This window comes from Bombyx mori, chromosome 8 (assembly GCF_030269925.1).
Source record: "Bombyx mori chromosome 8, ASM3026992v2".
NCBI lineage: Eukaryota > Metazoa > Arthropoda > Insecta > Lepidoptera > Bombycidae > Bombyx > Bombyx mori.
In genome coordinates, this window is record NC_085114.1 from 16,096,704 (window position 1) to 16,119,821 (window position 23,118).

General features: G+C 41.9%; 1 protein-coding gene across 4 annotated transcripts; it reads left to right on the forward strand.

Moving 5' to 3' along the window:
• The first annotated feature begins 5,100 nt into the window (after positions 1–5,100).
• On the forward strand, positions 5,101–14,224 carry LOC101745752 (glucose dehydrogenase [FAD, quinone]). Of its 4 annotated transcripts, XM_012697983.4 has the most exons (4): positions 5,101–5,315; positions 7,880–7,992; positions 11,846–11,976; positions 12,276–14,224. In XM_012697983.4, exons 1-4 carry the CDS (start codon positions 5,302–5,304, stop codon positions 13,866–13,868), a joined length of 1,851 nt encoding a protein of 616 aa, XP_012553437.1. In that variant the 5' UTR covers positions 5,101–5,301; the 3' UTR covers positions 13,869–14,224. The 4 variants fall into 4 exon arrangements, with proteins under 4 accessions (XP_012553437.1, XP_004923716.2, XP_012553438.1 ...); XM_004923659.5 differs by lacking the exon at positions 7,880–7,992 and having other exon boundaries at positions 5,154–5,315; XM_012697984.4 differs by lacking the exon at positions 7,880–7,992 and having other exon boundaries at positions 5,154–5,315; positions 11,846–11,909.
• The last annotated feature ends 8,894 nt before the right edge of the window (positions 14,225–23,118 follow it).

Genomic DNA, 23,118 nt, shown 5'->3' on the forward strand with positions numbered 1-23,118 from the left:
GAACGACATCTTAGATAAATAACAGGTTAACTATTAACCTTTATTTAATGCAGGTTTTGAACCGTATTCTTTGAAGGAGACAATTATATTCAAATCAATCTGTATTGACATATCAATAAAAAAATTTGTCCAAATGCACAGATTGCCACCTTTGATAATAGACGACTCATATATAATATGCATATAATCCATAGTATCCATATAGTATGTATTAACTTGTAATAAAAACCTCTTGGGTATACCTACTACATATTTGTATCTGGCTGGTTTTGGTATCATTAAAAGTTTAAATTTTAAAGAAGACTCTTGACTGGTGGTAGGACCTCTTGTGAGTCCGCGCGGGTAGGTACCACCGCTCTGCCTATTTCTGCCGTGAAGCAGTAATGCGTTTCGGTCTGAAGGGTAGGGCAGCCGTTGTAACTAAACTGAGATTTTAGAACTTATATCCCAAGGTGGGTGGCGCATTTACGTTTTAGATGTCTATGGGCTCCAGTAACCACTTAACACCAGGTGGGCTGTGAGCTCGTCCACCCAGCTAAGCAATAAAAAAAAAGACTAGCTGACCCAGCAAACGTTGTTTTGCCATGTATGTTATTTCTATAATAAATTAAATAAATTATTAATAGTTAATAAATCCTTCTATTAGTGTATTGATAGAAAACAGTGACTTAATATTGTGTTGTTTTCATTTGCTTATTATTTGACTTACCTTTCACAATAATAAAACAGGTATATTTATTAACCACGTACAAGTTTTCGTTTTGATTGAAAACAATTCCCAAAAAATGTTAAGTACAATACCTATATATACAGGTACAGGAGCTTACAACACGTATTTACTTATTACTTACTTACTTATTACTTATTTACTTTGTCAGATTAATAAATTTTTATTTACAATAATTAATTATTGCACTGGAAATTAATGATAATTTTACGATGACAGTAAAATTAACATGAGAGTTTTTTTTTTTTTTGTCAAGATGAAATCGCCGGACTTTCGCCCTTCACTGGGGATGGAGGGCGGGGCATGTCGGAGTCGAAGCTCAACAACCAGCATCCAAACCTCGCATGAGACAGAGCTCATGAAAAGGCAAAAGGGGGAAAGTGAAGCGTTTAGTGCACATCTCTCCCATCACCCTCCCCCTCGGGACGCCGGACTGGCGGTCGTCGGCGCCACGACCACCAGCTCTCTCGGTCGGCAGGCTGTCCGAAGCCCGCCTAGATGGCGCCGGTTAGAATGGTCTATCCTACGGAATACTCCGCTGGGTCAGAACCAGCGTGGGTTGAGGATAGCCGGCCTTCCATCACCCGGATGCTGATGCATAAAACGCGTGCAGAGCAGCTTGCACGTCGTCTTCTTGGGCCCCCTTCGCCGGTCCCCAGGCCGACATGTGAGGGAGACCCGAAACACTTAGAGGGCCAGGGCTTGGGCGAGATCCGCCTCCCTGGCCCCCGCTCGACGGCGGCGGGGCGCGTGAGAGACGCATAGGCCCGCCGCGAGATGGTGCTCCTTCCGCGAGATGGTGCACTCGCAGAAGTCGAGCATCGCCTTCCACGACTCGTCGTCACCGAGCATCGATACCACAACACTCGGCAACGACAAGTCGTTTCCTATTTTTGCGACGAGGACACGGCGCCACCCCTCCCGTGCGGGGCAGGCAACGAGCGTATGCTCTGCCGTGTCCAAGTCGCAACCACAATGGTGGCACTCTGCCGTCGGCTCGGCTCCGATCCGGTGCAGGAACTCACCGAAGCAACCATGCCCAGTGAGTACCTGCGTGAGCCGGAAAGTGAGGCGTCCTCTGTCACGATTCACCCAATTCACAAGAACCGGGCGAATCGCCTCGTCGGTCCTACGACCAGCCGAAGGATCGGCCAGCCGCCTGGCCCATGCCTCCAGCACGGATCGCCGAGATTGGGCCCTCCGCGCTCTGACCACACTGGGGCTGGGACGCACCACGCCCCGGGCACGAAGGTTAGCCCGCCACTGATAGTCAGCGGCGAGCGCCTCCGCCTCCAGGACCCAAGGCGGCGTCCCAACCAGTACACACGCCGCCTCGAAAGAGATGGTGCGATAACCACGGATGACCCTGACCGCGATGGTGCTGTTATAGCGGGATTCGCTACGTAGATTTAAAAAAATAAAATACGAAGTTATGGAGGTCCGACGACAGTCACGCGCACTGATTTAGGAGGATAGGAGAAGACTTGACCGTTCAGGTCGAGAGGTTGTAGAAGACTTGACCGCTCGGGTCGAAAGATTGTACAAGACTGTCCGTTTGCGGGGCGGACGGAACAGGAGAGCTCGGGGATGCTGATCGTGCAGCTTGGTTAGGGCTGTCAGCCAAATAGTATTCATACTAGGGTTATAACAGTGCGTTGCGGCCGTTGCAGCAACTTCGCTACCCCCATGGCCAGGGACTGGCCCCACACGGGCGCCCCGTATAAGGCCATTGACCGCACCACCTCCGTATAGAGACGGCGCGTCACCTGGTCAGGCCCCCCGATGTTGGGAAGAAGCCGGCTTAAAGCGCCGGCCACCCCCAACAAACGAGGGACCAGGTTCTGAAAGTGAACACGGAAGGTCCAACGACTGTCCAGAATGAGGCCGAGGTACTTCAACTGCACCCCGACCCCGATAACATGAGAGTTACACAGAAAAATTAAAATAATAGGTATAACAGTCACTGCTACGATTGATACACAAATAAAACCAAAAAAGCATGGCTGAAAAATGTATAGTGAGTAAGACAGGAGACCGGCTTCGTCCTCATCCCTACTACGTGATGTTTGCTGGATGAGTGGTGACACTTGGCGGGGATAACTGATCGATTAATAGTTGATCAGTAGTCGACCGGCGCGGGCGGGAGATCAAATTGAATTTAAAAAAAAATCATAATTAAAGGAACTTGAAATTATAAACTCTGAATAAGAATTTATCGTACTACAATTATAATATTGTGGTATATATATTGTAGGTAAACAATTATAATGTAGTGGGCTGGCCATATATGCCTGACGATCACTGGAGCAGACGGGTTCTCGAGTGGAGGCCGCGCAGCGGAAGACGTAACGTGGGACGCCCCCTGGCTAGGTGGTGCGATGACCTTCGCACGGTGGCCGGCAAGAAGTGGTTGAGGAGAGCCGCAGACCGGGCTCAATGGTGTGGAATGTCCAGCAGTGGACGACTGTGGGCTGTTGATGATATGAATTATAATATTTGATTGTCATCTTGCAACCTTATTGCGGATCTCTGCATAGAATAAAAAAAATTAAAATAGGGATGGAAACATAGGGGTTGGTCGTATAAGAGTGAAAATTGAGAGTAATATGAGTTTTTTTAAATTATGAGTCAACACAAAATAAATAAAAATCTTGCCAAAAAAATTAAAGTTTATAATTAACAAATAAAAAATAGGGGTTGATCATAGAGGGATGAAAAATTTAGAGTAACATCAGATTTTTTATTTTAATTCATGACAAAATAAAAATAAAAATGAAAATTTTGCCAAACTAATTAAAGTTTTTAATTAACAAATAAAAAATAAGGGTTGATCGTAGAGAGGTGAAAATTTAGAGTTGTATGTATTTTTGTATGCTCTATCATAAAAAAATAAAAACATAAAATTTTGTCTAAAAAATAAAAAATTAAATTTAGGGGCGGACCACCCTTAATATTTAGGGGGATGAAAAATAAATGTTGTTCGATTCTCCACCCTGGCCAATATGCACGCTAAGATTCACGAAAATCGGTCGAGCCGTTTCGGAGGAGTTTAATCACGCACACCGTGACAAGAGAAATTTATATATTAGATAATTCCAAATTCAAAGTAGGAAAATGTGTGATCTTTATGATGCACCGGTGTTCGAATCCCGCAGGCGGGCACCAATTTTTCTAATGAAATACATACTCAACAAATGTTCACGATTGACTTCCACGGTGAAGGAATAATATCGTGTAATAAAAATCAAACCGCAAAATTATAATTTGCGTAATTACTGGTGGTAGGACCTCTTGAGAGTCCGCGCGGGTGGGTACCATCACCCTGCCTATTTCTACCGTGAAGCTGTAATGCGTTTCGGTTTGAAGGGTGGGGCAGCCGTTGTAACTATACTGAGACCTTAGAACTTATATCTCAAGGTGGGTGGCGCATTTACATCGTGGATGTCTATGGGCTCCAGTAACTACTTAACACCAGGTGGGCTGTGAGGTCGTCCACCCATCTAAGCAATAAAAAAAAAACCTCACGAACTCACTGAAAGAAACCTAATGAACCGTGTACTCATTTGTGATTTATTATTACGTCGTAATGAAACCGAACCATTTTTGAAGAAGCTGATAACTAGTGATGAAAAGTGGATCACGTACGACAAGAACGTGTGAAAAAGGTCGTGGTCAAAGGCCGGTCAAGCTTCACAGATTGTGGCGAAACCCGGGTTAACTCGCAACAAAGTAATGCTGTGTGTGTGGTGGGATTGGAAGGGCATTATTCATTATGAGCTGTTACAACCAGGCAGGACCATCGATTCTGAAATCTACTGCGAACAACTGATGAGATTAAAGTAAGAAGTTGAGAGAAAGCAGCCGGAATTAATCAACAGAAGGGGTGTGATTTTTCATCATGTAACGCTAGATCTCACACATCTTTAGCCACTCAGCAAAAATTTAGAGAGCTTGGCTGGGAGGTGTTAATGCATCCGCCATATAGTCCTGACCTTGCACCTTCAGATTTCCACCTGTTTCGGTCTGTTCAGAATTCTTTAGGCAGTGTCAGGTTAACATTACGAGAGGACTGCCAAAACCAATAGTCGCGGTATTTTGATCAGAAGCCCCAAAATTTCTATAGCAATGGGATCATGTCCCTACCTATAAGATGGCAAAAAGTTATCGAACAAAATGGTACCTACATACTTTAGTTAAATGTAAATAAACAACATTAAAAAATGTTGTGAATTTTCTTAAAAAATGCGAAGAAACTTTTTCCCCAACCTTTATTTATCATTTGAGTAAGTCCATATTTTTTTGAATAGTGATCACATAATATCATGTGGAACGTACACATATTTGCATAAAATGGTAAGTAAACAATTTAGATTACGTAGTTTTAAATACGCACACACGCACACACACTATTTTGGCTATTATCGTTTCAGTAAAGGAGTGACTTCGGAGGACGCCGGCCGAGGCTCAGAGCACCTTTAACAACTAACCGCTGGTGATATTCTCTGGCATCCTTCTTCGTAACATGACCGTGAGCGGGCAGCAGTACTGTGTACGGAGAATAATTTGAATGAAGAATGAACTGGGGACGGTAAGTTTCGTTTACTTTGTTTTTTATTTATTTATTTTTTATTACTTAGATGGGTGTAAAGCTCACAGCCTACCTGGTGTTAAGTGGTTACTGGAGCCCATAGACATCTAGAACGCAAATGCGCCACCTACCTTGAGATATAAGTTCTAAGGTCTAAAGTTACAACGGCTGCCCCATCCTTCAAACCGAAACGCATTACTGCTTCACGGCAGAAATAGGCAGGGTGGTGGTACCCACCCGCGCGGACTCACAAGAGGTCCTACCACCAGTACAAAGTATTTATTTAGCGTTGTTTGTTTTTTATTGTTTAGATGGGCGGACGAGCTTACCTGGTGTTAAGTGGTTACCGCAGATGGGCTGCGATAACTTACACATCTACAACATAAATTCCGCCAACCACTTTGAGACAAGAGTTGCAAAATCTCAGTTTTACAAAACCTCGGTTGCCCCACCCTTCGAACCGAAGCGCATTACTGCTTAACGACAGAAATAAGCGGGGTGGTGGTACCTACCAGTGCGGACTCACAAGAGGTCCTACCACCAGTAATTACGCAAATTATAATTTTGCCGGTTTGGTTTTTATTACTCGACGTTTTTCCCTCACCGCCGAAGTCAATCGTGAACATTTATTAAGTGTGCATTTCATTAAAAAAATGTACTTATCTGCGGGATTCGAACCCTGCTGCATCGTTATATACGAAAGCACCGGACGTCTTATCCTTTAGACCACGACGACTTTAATGTCCTTTCGATTCTTGCACCCGATAAGCGCGAGCCCAGACCGCCGCTCTGTACTGCTCGTCCATAAATCGTTCTGTTTTGAAGACTATCGCAACGTAGTCAGCATCTTTAGCTGTATACTTTAAGATGCAACGAGTTTGTCAGCTGTTCCCTGCGCCCAATATTGCGTTATTACATTTGTTTCATAGCTAGCCTAGCTTCCGGCTACGTTGAGACAGTATATTCTTATAGAACAGTTACAATTTCAAACACCTGAGGTGACTTTTGTGTGCACTTGCTAAGGGAAAAAAACGCGGTCTACACAAAGATCTTTAAGCTAAGTTTGAAAAGAGTATTTCCAGCAGGCAACAGTTCGCTGTGATTATGTCTATGAGCGACGATAGTCACTTAGCATCAGTGGACTTGTCCGCTTCACAGAGACAGTGGTTCGGCTTGAGTCTGGACTCGCAATTTGGTTTGATGCAAACATTGCAAACGCTGCTTTTCAAGCCGGATTGTATGACTGCCTAGTTAGGTAGGTAGGTAAAGGCCGCAGTGCAGAATACACACCGAAGGCCTTGCCATTTTTTTAAATTTACAATTAACATAATGATGTATACAAAATCCAATTATAATTAATTCCTATTATAATTAACACAAAAAAGAATAATAAAGAGAAACAAATACAAAAATTAAAACGTTCACAGGAACATTTTTCAAATTAAAATTGAAATAAATTAAAATACAAACGTTAATACTATCATTAAACTAGTTATTTTATCTTGACATGCTCTAACTTCAAAATAGTAATGAATAATTAGGTGACGTCTTAGATGTAACAATGTGGACACAGTTGCCTCTGTAACTAGTTGTCATTGGTTTCTTCGCTAATTAATTAATTCTTAAAGTAAAACAGGTACGATAAATTTTTTTTTGGCCTCAAATTTACTTGTTCTAATTGCTATACTTTAATTCGCGTAAACGCTTAATAAACTTAATGATTTCAAACTCCGTTAATTTTCACTTTCTACACAATTATTGTGTATGCTTTACCTTCAACTAGTATATTTGTTTTCTAATATTGCTTTAACTGATATAATTCTGCAACGTTGATGTAACATTTTCCTTAAGGTCAGTTCGCGGACTGATATTCGATATTAAAGCTGGGTGGTCTCGGCCTAGAGTATCATCACCCCATTTGATCCCGTGCTTGTAGTCTAAGGTTGTAGTCCAAGGAAGGAAGGCCACTATAGGGTTCACCGAAGAAGACACATCGGCGTTCTCGGAGTATTACGCCAACGTAATTAGAGCATGCTTTAGTGTACACCAATATAAAATGAGTACAAATGCAAAATATTAAATACAAAAGTACAATGGGTGGTCTTATCATTGAGAGCGATCTCTTTCAGACAACCATCAGATGAATACATATCATCTGAGGATAGAAACTAACTACGGCGTACATAGTGCTTGAAAACAGAATATACCTATAAAATATCAATTTATAATTATAGTATTTATTACTACTTTATATATCAAAAATGAATAAATTATTAATGAAATGTACGTTTAAAAGTGATGTAAAATGAATGAGACGTACTGCCATCGCTGCCATCGTTGCCATCGCTGCCCGGCAGATGGGCTTCGGCCTGGACCATTACCGACCACTCAGACCATATGCCGAGAGCGCCCCTTGAGGTTTGATCCCCGGTCCGAAATTATAAAGGTGCTAGCCCTACCTATTGTAAGCCCATAGGGGTTCACCGGTCTGACTGCATCACAAAAAGAAACAAAATTCTCTTGTCTACAAACTTTGTTTAAATATTTTAATTATGTATCTTCAGGTTCATGTTTCGACTGCTATTGGCATGCAGTGCTGGCGCAGTGGAGGCCTTTTTCTTTGAGAATTTCTTGCAAGACCTTCCCTATACGTACCCTACTGGAATTCAGCTAGAAGGTGAATATTAGATCCTAACGTTTCACTCAACACACTTCCTTCCTATTCGTACACTCTTGACAGAGTGGTCGTGGTCATGCATCAGTCGGATCCTGCGATACTGATGCTCTCGCGATGCGACGCCATGTGGCACGATATTTCGCAGAGTGAGAGCAAACATTTATGTTGGAGTGAGTCACAGATTTTATGAGGTCGGTCCATCGTGTTGGAGATCGTCCGCGAGATCTTTTGCCCTCGACTTTCCCTTGCACCACCAACCGCTCAATAGAGTCCTCATTACGAGTGATGTGCCCGAAGAACTTGAGGATTTGTAAGTGGACTGTTGACGATAGTCTCTCCTTGATGTTGAGCTCTTTCAGGATCGAAATGTTGGTACGGTGCGCGGTACACGGAATTCTGAGGAGACGTCTCCAATACCACATTTTCAGTGCGTCAATCTTACGACGGTCTTGCATCCTCAGCGTCCACGTCTCAGCCCCATACAGAAATGTTGGAAAGACCAGGCATCTCATTAACCGAACTTTTGTGTTTTTGGTTATTCTGCGGTCTCTCCAAATCTTTGTTAGCCTCTCAACTAAGGATCTTGTCACGGCGCAACGTCTTCGGATCTCATCTTCGCAGCCTCCAGCGTTGGTGATAGTGGAGCCTAGATATACATAGCTATTAACTACCTCGCATCCCGCTATATGTTGGACTTCCGGTTGGTTGATGTTAGCACGATCTACGATCATCATTTTGGTCTTATCACGATTGATCGCAAGTCCAAAATCCAACGCTGTAGTCTCCAGCCGGCGAAGAAGCACCTCGATTTCGTCTCTGGTTTACGCCAAGAGGGTAGTATCATCGGCGTATCTCAAGTTTGATATTTTCCGACCACCAACGGATTTTCCTTTATCCCAATCTTTAAGAACTATTCGCATTATATACTCTGTGTATATATTAAATAAAAGAGGAGATAGTATGCCGCCCTGCCTAACGCCTGCCTGTGTGCTGAAGCGTTCGGAGTCAATACTGTCAATACGAACAGCGGCCGTGCCATCTTCGTACAGACGTCTGAGGGTGTGTACAAGATGTTGCGGTACTCCCATTTCCGTCAGTACCAACCACAGCTTCCACCACTTGACGGTATCAAAAGCCTTTCGGAAATTAACGAAGCACACATATAGGCTAATATTAAATTCTCTGGCCTTTTCTACAATTTGCCGCATTACGAGTAGTTGCTCTCTTGTGGCTCGACCTTTTACAAAACCTGCTTGCTCGAGGGCGATCTCTCGGGACAAGTAATCTTGGAGCCTCATGTTAATTATGTGCAGCATGACTTTACTGGCGTGGGATACGAGAGAAATTAGTCTGTAGTTATTGCACTTCTTCGTTGATCCCTTTTTGTGAAGTGGAATGAATATCGAATGTGACCAATCGCTCGGCCAAACTCCAGTGACCCAAATTCGACAACAGATGATGTGCAGTATATCCACTCCGATTTCCCCCATGGCTTTTATTGTCTCGATGGGGATTTCATCAAAACCTACAGCCTTATTCCGTTTAAGGTGGTTGATAGCTGCTCGCACCTCGTCTTTTAGAGGCATCGGCTCCAGTTCCGAGGGTTCACTGTAGGTCATTGAGATCTTTGTTGTGGTGTCAGTAAACAGAGACTTGCAATAGTCTTTCCAAGCGCTAACAATCTTTTTGATCTCAGTGACAGTATCTCCAGACGCATTCTCAATAGCCCAAGTCTTTGGCTTAAATTGACGAGTTATAAGTCGGATTTTCATGTGTAAATCTTTGGTTTCAAAATTTTGAGAATGCCTTTGAACCTCTTCACATATTGATTATAGCGCTGTGTTTCGGTCATGACGGCAAGCAGCCTGTATGGCGGAACTCAGGACGTTCAACTCCTGCATTCTGGCACCGCCAGCCTTAAGCTCTCTAGGCTTCTCAATTAAGTCCCAGGTCTTCCATCCAATGCTGCCTTTTCTTGGATTTCTTTTTGGGCTGTGATTCGTGCACGACGTCTTTTATAAATTGCACGGTAGATTGCCAGAGGTGATCAACGCTCACTTCCTTGCTGCAGTTTTCGTACCAGCACTGTTCCATATCCTGAAGAGACTGGACAAACGAGTTTCTATCAATGACTTCTAGGCGTTTGACAGTTTTTCTAATTATAGGTCTACGCAGTCTGATCCTCATATTGCATATTAGTAGCTGGTGATCCGACGTGACATCAGCTCCCGGTAGTGTATGAGCGTTGGTTATTGAGCTTCTCCATCTTGTCTTGATCAGTATATAGTCTATTTGGTTGCGGTGCTCTCCGTTTGGGGAGGTCCAAGTATACAGTCTTCTGGGGTGGTGTTTGAAGGCTGTATTCATTATTGTTAAGTTATTATCTGCCGCAAACTGAATCAACCGTTCTCCTCTACTGTTCCTGCAATCAAGACCGTAGTGACCCAAGATATTTCGTAACCCTACATCCAAAACAGTGGTTCCAACCTTTGCGTGTAAGTCGCCGATAATCATCAGTATCTCTCTTTTTGGGATGTTGTTTATACAAGCCTCGAGTTGATTATAGAAGTTCTCAATTTTTTCCTCAGTAGCGGCGCTAGTAGGGGCGTCGACCTGAATGATATTCAGTGCACATGGTGAAGCACTGAGTTTCATGGTGATGATCCTGTCGCTGAGTTTTGTTGTTCTTTTTCCAGTGGCATAATTTCCATGAGGTGCCTGGTCGCCTGCTCCCCCATGGCCGGTAACCAATTTCACACCCCGGTTCCCGGACAACTTAGGGCGCCGGTCGCTACTCGGATCGCAACGCACACTTTTACTCTTATAAGACCTGCTCATGACTCTCGTGGGAAATTAGTGCAGTGGTTTCCCGTTGCCTTCTGCACCAGCACTTTAGGGGGTATTTGATCCCCAAGGTTTCTGACGCCTCTTCCGTACAGGTTGCCCTGACGGGTGTGTATGGTTATACCGCCACTGCTCGGTCGCCATTGCCCCGTTGGTTTTCTAGCAGGGAGCACCACAGCAACCTGTTGGTCGCCGCCGCCATCCGGCGCGTGCAGGTGGGGTTAACAATAGGGCCGGTGAAGGTAGCATTCCGATCTCCCCTTACTCAACACACATCTACCTGGTATTAAGTGCATATGAAATTTCAGAAAAATAAACAAGAGTGAGAGGGATAGCGAGACAAAATATTGACAAATCTAAAAAATAATTTTTTTTTTGTTATAGCCCGATCAGACAGGCGAGCATACGGCCCACCTGATGGTAAGTGGTTACCGTCGCTCATGGACGTCAGCAATGCCAGAGGTAGAGCCAAGCCGCTGCCTACCGCTTAATACTTGTAATACGGATCGTTTGGAACCTCTGGGTCTGCGAAGGGACTTCGGTTCCCTCTGTATTTTGTACCGTATGTTCCATGGGGAGTGCTCTGAGGAATTGTTCGAGATGATACCGGCATCTCGTTTTTACCATCGCACCGCCCGCCACCGGAGTAGAGTTCATCCATACTACCTGGAGCCACTGCGGTCATCCACAGTGCGTTTCCAGAGATCTTTTTTTGCCACGTACCATCCGGCTATAGAATGAGCTCCCCTCCACGGTGTTTCCCGAGCGCTATGACATGTTCTTCTTCAAACGAGGCTTGTGGAGAGTATTAAGCGGTAGGCAGCGGCTTGGCTCTGCCCCTGGCATTGCTGAAGTCCATGGGCGACGGTAACCACTCACCATCAGGTGGGCCATATGCTCGTCTGCCTACAAGGGCAATAAAAAAAAAAAGAACTGGAAAATGAGATCAGGATGATTAACACACCGAATGAAGTAAAGTGAAATTTTTATAATGAACTACTTCTTTCAGATGGAGCCGCGTATGATTACGTGGTGGTAGGAGCTGGGGCTGCGGGCGCCGCGGCCGCCTCTAGGTTAGCATTGAAAGGTTTCGATGTTATGCTTATAGAAGCCGGAGGCGATCCAAGCTTCCTATCTACGGTAATCAATCAGTCTTCAAAATGATTCCATCAGAATCCTTGTTCTTGAACTTTATGTGGCAAAATTTCGTTTAATTGGTCAAGCTCTGCGCGTGCACTAGTCGATGTAGCTCTTCCCACACAAGTCTTGTGAGTTCGCTACAAATTCTACTGGCAGAATACGCTGCTAATCATTGATATCTATTTTCAAATATTTTTAAAGTATTTTTTAGTTTAACAGCTTTGTAATGAGTTTATTCAACTGTGTTGTATTCAACATTCAATGATCTTGATTGAGCCGTAAATACTTTCTTATTTCAGATACCGATGGCGTCGTTGGGTCTCCTTGGCTCCTCACTGGATTGGCAGTACAAGACTATTCCAAACAACATATCCTGTCTCTCTTCAATTGGTGAACAGTGTAGATTCAGTCGTGGAAAGAGCTTAGGAGGAACCACCGCTATCAATCACATGCTGTACATAAGAGGAAATAGATATGATTACGACAGAATGAACATCTCAGGGTGGACATGGAAGGACTTAGAGCCGTATTTCCTTCGATACGAAGGTCTTCAAATTTTAGACCAGTATCCAGCCAGTTCAAGGAAATATCATAATAGTAATGGTACTATGAAATTGGAGTATTTTGATGATCCGCGTAACCCATGGCACATGAGAACTGTTGAGGGGTTAAAGCAGCTAAATATACCTTATAATAAGGATTTGAACGGAGAGTATCAAATAGGAGTTACAAAAGTAGCTGGTTATGTATATAAAGGAGAGAGGATGAGTACCGCGCGGGGCTACCTAGCAAGGAATGATGTTAAGAAAAATCTTAAAGTTGCAAAGAATGCTTTTTGTACTGAAGTAGTTATTGATGACGACAATATTGCTCGAGGAGTGACAGTTGTCCAAAATCTACAAAAAGTTACAATATATGCAAGAATCGAAATTATACTTAGTGCTGGAGCGATTGGAACCCCTCAGATATTGATGCAGTCAGGTGTCGGTCCAGCTGACCACTTACAAGAAATGGGCATATCAGTACGATCAAACCTTCCCGTCGGTAATGATATGAGTGACCATCAGCTACCAGTAGTCATCGTCAAAGTAGACCACGGAGGAATAGTAGACAGCCTCGTTGGACTGACTTCTAAAGCACCCCAAGTATTACAGTACTTGGCCTCCAGGAGCGGACCACTAGCATCTAATAGCCTACAAGATATAGTGACATTGATAAACACTAACTGTTACGATTTTGATCTTCGTCAGTATTCAGGTAATAGTAGTCGGTGCGAGCTCGCTGATATGCAGATTATTCAGTCGTACATAGACAAAGGATTGGTGGCTTTAGCAAAGCCTTTGGTTAAGCAGGCTATTGGTTTCAATGACCAAGTCTTAGACCAAATTGAGAAGGCGAACGAGAACCATGGCTTGATTGTTTTCTCGCCTATGGTTCTGCAGCCATATTCTCGTGGCACCGTCCGCCTCGCCAGTATTGATCCACTGCAACCACCAGCAATCTTCGCTAATTATCTTGGAGATGAACGAGACGTCGAACAAATGGTAAAATCTATCACTTTCTTGGAGCACCTGATGAAAACTCAGATCTTCAAAAAACACAAAGCCTCAATCTTACATTTGAATCTACCTGGATGTCCAGCCTATAAATGTGGAAGGGTAGAGTATTGGAGATGCTACGCCAGACATATGACTTATTCTGGATACCATGCTGTAGGGACCTGTGCGCTGACCAGGGTGGTAGATGAACAACTCCGTGTGTATGGTGTAAAGAACTTAAGAGTGGCCGATTTGAGTGTACTGAAAAATATTATAAGAGGAAACACAGCATCTGTTTCTATAGCTATTGGAGAGAGAATTGTGGATTTTTTAACTGAGGAAGATAATCCATAGTCCATTTAAAGATTAAGTACAGTTAGACCAATCTGAAGTTTTGCTGAAATTTTCATCGAAACCGGTCCAGGAGTTTCGGAGTCTATACGGAACATATATAAATACACAGACTTTTATATAATATGTATATGGATTGATAGATATCAAATAAACATTACACCCCGAATACCAAAGACATTAACTCCATCTAGGTATATATTCCGCAGTGCACAATACAACTCTGTTTCATATTCGATATCAACCTGGTGCGAAGCCGGGGCGCATCGCTGGTTGATTATCATTTTAAAAAACAATTATCTGTGTGTTCCTATCAGCGTTTCATTAGTGAACCAATAAAATGTCATTTCAGTTGAAAACCAACTTGTTTGTGCTTGTGTTTAAACCGAACGACGCTCATATCTTTATACCGAGAAAATACTTTTTGAATCCACCGAACACATCAGACCCAAGACCGCTTTCGTTAAAACATCGGAGATAAACTAAAATTGGATCAATCGTACAGTAGACTCGTTCTCTTCACAAACTCGAATTTGTACAAGTTTATGAGTATACTTGAAGGTGTTAATGTTGTCATCTGGACACGGCGGCAGCGGCGTGGTGCAGTTGTATGTAGCTGGAGCGTGTATTGACGCGACCGAGCGTCGCCCTTCAGAGTAAACAGCTCCACTGATTAACGTACTATATGCGAGCACACTAAAGACACAATAAATATCGCTCGTCCAATGAGTAGTCACATTCACATTACAAAGTTTCTTTATAAAATGTATTACACCGCGTATAGGTAATTGGCAGTGCGTCGTAAATGATTACTATTTCATTGTGTAGTGTAGCCGCATGGACGTATAAACCGGGGGACAAAGTGGCAGTAGTTGTAATGAGCTCTTGTCGGAATGAGCGGAGCAAAGCTGTACATTAAACATTCAGAACACAAGTGGCCCCGCTGGACTCGCTCTCTGAATTCTTAATATGTTATTTAGTGAAGTTTACTCCTCGCGTAGTATTTAATAGGTTTTCGCGTGTCGTCGATATTCAAAATACCTTTATTGTGGATAGGTATTTAGCATAAGTGATTGAAGTAGGAAAATTGTCAGCAAAATTGATAAAATACATATTTTGAGTATTTCGAAACGAGAGACTTCGATGCTTTGGGCCAAGATGAACTAAATGTTCATCTGGTGGTAAGTTCCCATAAATGGCAAACTCTAATATCCGCCATCCAGTCACTGTCCTCGTCGAACCCGTCGCTTGCGACGAAGGGCTAGGCGAGCGAATTAACTCACAGACACAGCCCACTGAGTTTCTCGTCGGATCTTCTCAGTGGGTCGCGTTTCCGATCCGGTGGTAGATTCTGCGAAGCACTGCTCTTGCTAGGGTCAGTGTTAGCAACACTCCGGTTTGAGCCCCGTGAGCTCACCTACTAGTTAGGGTTACGCTGATATAGCCTCTCAAGGCTATCAGCTGAGATACGAAAAAAAAAACTGCCATCCACTCTAAAGAATAAGGTTGAAGTCTCAATCGTACATCGCACATATAATATAATTTAAGCGATGTTTCACTCTTCAGTACGGAAAGCAACATAAAAGACAACTAACAACTCGTGAGAGTTGCACGTACGAAATATTCCAGAGAGGATTAGCAGGGTAAAAGTGTATTTTCAAGCACAAACGGTTCCCACCCCTTGCAGCCAGTTGTTGCCTTAAAAATAAGGGTGGAAACTGTTCGCTGACAATAAAATAATGATAATTAACACACCACTTTAATTTACAAAATGAAGGGTTTAGGCAAGTTAATTTTAAAACCGGATTGAAACTGTGTTTTGGACTAACCTAGCGGCTTCGGTACAAAGAAGCTCACGGAATCATGTCAACCGATTCCAACACTCCGCGTGGACCATGCAGTACAAAATATAGAGAGAACAAGAGTCTCCGGAGGCTCCGGAAAAATCAGAAAATTTTCCACGTTCCAATCTACTTAATATTATAATCCGTGCTCAGAAGGACCGGGCTCGGGTGTACAAGACATCCGGCGCGACCCGGCTGTGATCTCTCGCGGGAATTATAATCACCTTGGAAAATCGATTTAATCTTTAATCCTGTGACGGCGTTTTGTCATTTATTATGCATACCCGATATAACAGCAGTGCCTGGAACGCTGCTTGGCAGGTTTGATTGTGTTTGTATACACATATAGCATTTTATATATGTACATATATGTACCTGCTCTTGATGCTAGAGCTGCAAATATCTATCTTAGTCGAACGAATGGATCCGTAAGGACATCTCTAGGGCATAAATGGTGACTGGCTCTTGCGTGAGTCGAAGCCGGAGAGTAATCTGCGGCGGCCGCGATGAGGCGATTTCATTATGCATCGCCTTATCGAAGTGTCGTTCCGACGCCAAGACGTCTGCTGAGAATAAATGCGCCGTGGTCTGCTCAGCACGCCCAAATTTTAGTTTGAAAATGAAACCGTTGTGCCAGTCATTGTCCAACGCTCTTGCGATGTCTAAGGAGAGGGTTCCCGTGCACAGTAGTTTGGGTCGGTTAAGCCCTTCTTGCTTCTCTAAGCGGTGCACCTTCTTGTACGAACGAGTATTTAGTGCGAAACCTCAATTGGTCATCTGTAAGATTACCGAATACCAGACTAATGGATAATGCCCGCTTCTCTTCACACCACAGAAACAACTGCATTGTTTCTGTGCTTTTAGGTACCTCAAGCACCGGTCACCGTTCTTGTCGAACCCGTCGCTTGCGACGAAGGGCTCGACGAGTAAATTAACCCTCAGACACAGCCCAATGAGTTTCTCGCCGGATCTTCTCAGTGGGCCGCGTTTCTGATCCGGTGGTAGATTCTGCGAAGCACGGCTCTTGCTAGGGTTCGTGTTAGCAACGTCGTCAGGTTTGAGCCCCGTGAGCTCACTAATTAAGGTTCCGCTGAAATAGCCTCTTAAGGCTATCAGCTTAGGTAGGAAAAAAAGAAAAAAAAAGAAGAAAAAAAAAGACAATATTCAAAGACCAACATATGCACATCCCTTGAGACCTAGTGGACACCAGGACAAGAGCGTCTTATCGTTTAGTATTCCTGAACAAGCATTGTGAAACATACTTGTTGCGTCTTCTATCGCTAACTAAAAGTGATACGACTCAACTTCTGCTTTTATTGTATAATTAATTGTTCATAATCGATGAAATGAGTGGAGCAGCACTGCTGGTGCGTGTGCCGCGTGCCGACCTAGTTCTGCGGTGAAGCGGAGTCTCAAACTGGATCGCGAGGTCGCGCCTCGCGGAGTAGGGCCCGCCTTGCCCTTGACTTATTGAAATTTATTTAATCTTAAAATACATGGTGGCACTCTCTATTAGTGCCTATAAGCTCCGTAGGTCGCTTCACGTCGGCTGAGTCAATATAGCAATCTACGACTTAATAAAATCAAATGAAACCGTGACGGGAACATTATTTATATTTGACCACGTGAATGCGTTTTCCCTATATTTTATTCCTGTTTGCCCTACCTAACTGATGGGCAATTCCAGCAATTTCTCCAGCTCACGGGGTTCTTTAGCCCGAGAAAAACTAGTTAACAATGACCATAGCAAAAGTAGTGCTTCTGCCATTGGATCGGAATCGCTACCCACTGAGAAGTTTCAGCGAGAAACCCAGTGGTTGATATCTATGGGTTACATGTGGCACGTCGAACTCTTCGACAAGCATTGTGATGGGTGCTTGGAGGCTAGAAAGCACCGAGAGTGGATGGATTGGCACCCGGCGCGTGACACGCTTACGGCGCCGGCGGCTGCGTGGTGCTCCGTCGTCCCGAGCGGGAACGTAGCTCGAGGAGGATGCGATAAGGGTGGTTGCGCCGCGTCGCTTTCGTTTCCCGAAGATACGCTCTCGTGCTCGCTGCAGATACTTACATAACGAAGTGGAGGCCACTAAATGTTTTTGTTTTCATTTAAATGAATACAATGTGGCGTTTCTTCAGCCTTCTTCCTTGTTCCAGATCCTGAAATAATTGATGAAAACAAGGAAACCAGCTTCCACCTGTTACCTGCTGCCAAACTGTTACTCCTTCCGGGCCGGAGGGCGGGCCGCTCGTTGTCCGATACAATTGAAACTTCACCTCGTTACAATAATAACATACTCTCGACTGAGAATGGACCGCAGGGCCGCATGCTGGCCGCCTTCTCGACTGAAATACTACAACATGCTAAGAATATATAAAAGGAGGTGTGAACCTGCGATATAAATATGAAAAAAAGTTACTATATGAATAATTTGATTTCAAAATCAAAAGGTGTCAGATGAATTTTATTTTCATTTGTTATCGATAGATGGCGCTGAGTGTTTTAGTGAATCGCGCTATGGATGTGTGTCTTGTTGAAATACAAATACTTTGTGATGCATGTATCAATTTTACGAACAAACAAACAAGATATTAGATAATCGGCTAATATCGCCAATTTTTGGTGCCTGCTGTAACGCGAGGCGTGTCAATACTGTCTAACGGTCGCAGGGCGAGGAATTTGACAGTTGGTGTTTTCCCAATGTGAAATAACATGAATCATTCAATTTATGTAGTTTGTTATTGTTGTAAATTGTTGTTCGGTAGGGATTGTAGGGAAGGGAGTTAAGGACACGGTATCGAAACTGTACTCATGAGTATTGAGTAGTATCGAAAAAATAATATTATTTTTATTAATTTATTTAATTATTTGGGAAACAAACATTTAATATCTTAAAAAATATAGCTAAAACAATAACCGAATATGTTTCCATAATCAAAATCACATATAAGTAGGGAGTGACAGAGAAGAGAAATTTAGAAATTTAAATTTCAAAAAAATAAAAGCACCACAATACGTACCTACATATTATTTTGTACACCAACTTACACTATAAAACTCATCGGATTAAATCACCATATAAATATTTTATAAATATTTTAATATATTTATTATACTCACTCACAAAAGTATCGATACTACAAGGTGTCGAGTACTTTTCTAAGACTTAATGCGCATAGAGCATAGTATCAGCCAATAAATAACGGCAATTTAACTTCATTAGAGCAGGACATGAAAAAACAAACGGTATTGGTACACAAAAACACAACAACAACTGTAACATCAAAATTACTTCATATTAAAAAAAAAATTGACATGTAGCTTATCTCTTGTTGTTTATCGAATACACTGTCCTCTATCCTCCTCCATTTACTAGGGGAAAAATGACGGCTCCGCCCCAGGCGCCAAGTTCAAATAATAACTAGTTTTTTAAAAAACGTGTAAACGGTGTATGACAATTAAAATATATTAAACATTAATAAATATAAATAATATTTGTTATATTCATCAATTCAAAAACATTAACTTTTTAAAAAATCAACTCGAAGAATTCACGATATAACATCAAGTTGACAGCTCGATACTCATGTCTCTAGGCAAACTGTATGAGCGTCTGCTCTACAAACGCCTCAGAGACTTCGTCTCATCCAAGGGCATTCTCATCGATGAACAATTCGGATTCCGTGCAAATCACTCATGCGTACAACAGGTGCACCGCCTCACGGAGCACATTCTCGTAGGACTTAACCGACCAAAACCAATCTACACGGGAGCCCTCTTCTTCGACGTCGCAAAAGCGTTCGACAAAGTCTGGCACAACGGTTTGATTTTCAAACTATTCAACATGGGCGTGCCGGACAGTCTCGTGCTCATCATATGGGACTTCTTGTCGAACCGCTCTTTTCGATATCGAGTGGAGGGAACCCGCTCCTCCCCGCGTCCACTCACGGCTGGAGTCCCGCAAGGCTCTGTTCTCTCTCCGCTCCTATTTAGTTTATTTACTAATGATATTCCCCGGTCGCCGCCGACCCAGCTAGCCTTATTTGCTGACGACACAACCGTTTACTACTCAAGTAGAAATAAGTCCCTAATTGCGAGTAAGCTCCAAAGCGCAGCGTTGACCCTTGGACAGTGGTTCCGAAAATGGCGCATAGACATCAACCCAGCGAAAAGCACAGCAGTGTTATTTCAAAGGGGAAACTCACCGCTTATTTCCTCCCGCACTAGGAAGAGAAATATCACACCCCCGATCACCCTCTTCGGCCCTGGGCCAGTAAGGTCAAGTACCTGGGAGTCACCCTAGATGCATCTAAATTTAATAAATTCTTATGTGAATTTTTATTAATTATAATAGCATACTTTAGATAATAATTTGTGAAAAACAGGTTATTCTTTTGACTTCGCATTGCGGCTACCAAATTACCCTAATTTCTTAATCGATCGATACGATACCTGCCAAAAAGTACTCATTGGGTAAAATCATCGAATGCAAAAGTATCGGTATCGAATGGAAATGTACTCGATACTTTAAAGTATCGATACTTTTTTCGTGTCTTTATCCACAGGGAAAATGTAATTAATATAAATGTTAAAAATACATAATAATGTATAATACATTTGATTTTAATAAATAATTATGCTATCTTACTAATATTATAAATGTGAAAGTTTGTAAGAATGTATGGATGTTTGTTTGTTACTCTTTCACACCAAAACTACTAATGAATTTTGATGGAACTTTACAATAATATAGCTTACACATCAGAATAACAAATAAGCTATCTATCTATATATATATTAATGAATTGCTGTTCGTTAGTCTCGCTAAAACTCGAGAACGGCTGAACCGATTTGGCTAATTTTGGTCTTGAATTATTTGTGGAAATCGAGGGAAGGTTTAAAATGTATGTATAAATATGAAAATGATCGGAATTAAATAAAGTTTAGGTCTTTTATTTATCGATTGAGGCACTACGAAGTCTGCCGGGTCAGCTATAATTTATAAAGCTATAGTGGGAATTACCCCAAATGTAACGATAAGTGTCAAGTAAGTAGGAAAAAATCAGACATTTGCGAGCTATTCTGGCGTGCGCTGCAAAAATCGTTGGGAGTTACGAGTATGGGGTATTAGCGACCCGCTCCGGCTCCGCTCGGGTCTTTAACAAAAAATTTCAACGATATATGACGTTGTTTTATTTTTTAAAATAAAAGAACACTTATTGCGGCATAAGTATAATAGTTAGACATAGACATATGCTGTCGTGACACTTTTTGTAAATAATAATGTATTCTACAAAGTCGTAGTGCATTATTTTATTCTATCATCAATAGTTTTCGCAGGGCACGCGATATAAAGAATATTTTAGGTAATTTTTTTACATCTTGGGTTACATTATTGGAGTTTTAGTAAGGATCCATAAGTTTTTTCAAAAAAGATTATAGTCTATGTCACTATGTCACTCGGGAATAGTGTAGCTTCCAAACAGTGAAAGAATTTTTTAAATCGGTTCAGTAGCTTCGGAGCCTATTCAATACAAACAAACAAACCTTTCCTCTTTATAATATTAGTATAGATAATGGAAATGCTTATCTTAAATAGTCCTACAAAAAAGTCTGCGGCAATATATATCTATTTTTTATGTGTAACCCATTATCGGTAGAATAGTGAACCATAAATACGATAAAAATTGATAATTTATTTGTAACGCATTGATAATTTATTTGGTAGTAACAAATTGATCCTTATATCACTTAACACTTTATTCAACACTTAAAACACTCGACAAACACTTTAAAACTCTCAATTCGCTTCTTCCACTTCGCTTCAGGTGATCCGTTCGCTGTTTCGCTTTAAGTAGTTCCGATTACTAACTGACTGCGTGCTATCCTTGCAACGCTTTTATAGTCGAGACGAAATCCCTAGAATCTTCGAGAATATTCCACAAAAGCCGAGTACTGTGTTTCCGCATTCTGACAATAGATGGCGTTATAGTTCTCGAGCGTTCTAGATGCTACTAGATCATTCGATATTCGTTCGACTATTCGGCGATGGATGGCGTTACTATTACAGGCATAACAATATTTTTAATAAGCCCGATGCCATTCAACTTCTCAATCCAATACCCACATATTGATAAGTGTGTGTTGTACGGTAGGTACGGGTAGCATTGGGTTACGAAGTCGGTCTAAGGCGATTACTTCCGACCTTCCTTACCTTAAAAACAAACAAACAGACAAAGATTTACATAATAATATGTAGGTCTTGCATTCTGTCTTCGAAGATTATCTCGAGAGACATCCGACAAGTCTTCCAATTTATGCTCTGAGAGGCCGCCTATGAGAAGGCTATGTGATGCTTCACATAGGCAGCGCATGAAGATTATGAGAGAGCATAAAATGAAGATTATTCAGTTTTGTCTCGATGATAAACATAATTCGAGGCTTGAAAAGCAAACGTGACTAAGCGACAATAACTGCTTTGTACATAAATGATAGGCAATAACCGTATTCGATGCACAAAAAAAAAAAAAAATGTGTGCGTGTACTAGTGTACACACGTAAGAAGTGAAACTTGTTTATGGCCTTATTTTTCGAAAAATGATCTACATGCAACTTTCTAGAAATTGGTTAAATAAAGTTAAATTAGATAAAGTTTAAACAAAAGGATTTTATTATCATAGACATGAATACAAATAATACAATTATTTCACTTTACCTTTTTGCTACTAAGATTATTACAGCATTTCATTAATTGTAATAGAATTATTACTATCATTGTCATTGTCATTATATATTTTTGTAATTAATGGCTTATGGTAACTGAAATATGAAATATATGGTTTACATTCCACGAAATTTAGTGACCGAGTAAAAACTCCATCAATTGTAGTGCCAGATCTTGTTGTTGACGTTTGAGGACTGTTTTTCATGGATAAATTCAATTTATCTTTCAGAAATTCAACTAGCTTCAAAGAATTTTCCGATGCAAAATTTACATTAAAATCTCCACTTAAAATCATCGGTATTTTATAATTATTGTTACCGAGTAAAGAGGCACCTTCACTTGTGTACGGCAACAATGAATGGTGAAGAAAAAGATGGCGCGTAACGGAAAAATGTGACGCGTAACCGAAAAATGTGACGGTAAATTTTTTTCCAACGCCGATAAAGAAGTTTCACTTCAAATATTTCTAGGTCTATTAAAATCATTTCAATCCTACAGCTACTAGCTAGATTCGTTAAAATAAATTCTGTTTCCAGGTATTCCAACTTTAAATTGGTCTACTGTAAAGTTCACGCATTGTCGCTTAGTCACGTTTGCCTTTCAAGCGTCGATTGTAATAATTCAATTGTCAAGTGGAATTAGCAAGTAATTTATAATTAGATTGTTAGTCGTGTAAATACTTGCTTA

Excerpts from the sequence above, each read along its gene's own strand:
- LOC101745752 (XM_012697983.4), top strand. Across the intron at positions 7,993-11,845 it reads TACTGGAATTCAGCTAGAAG|ATGGAGCCGCGTATGATTAC; the intron begins GTGAATATTAGA and ends TACTTCTTTCAG. Across the intron at positions 11,977-12,275 it reads ATCCAAGCTTCCTATCTACG|ATACCGATGGCGTCGTTGGG; the intron begins GTAATCAATCAG and ends TTCTTATTTCAG.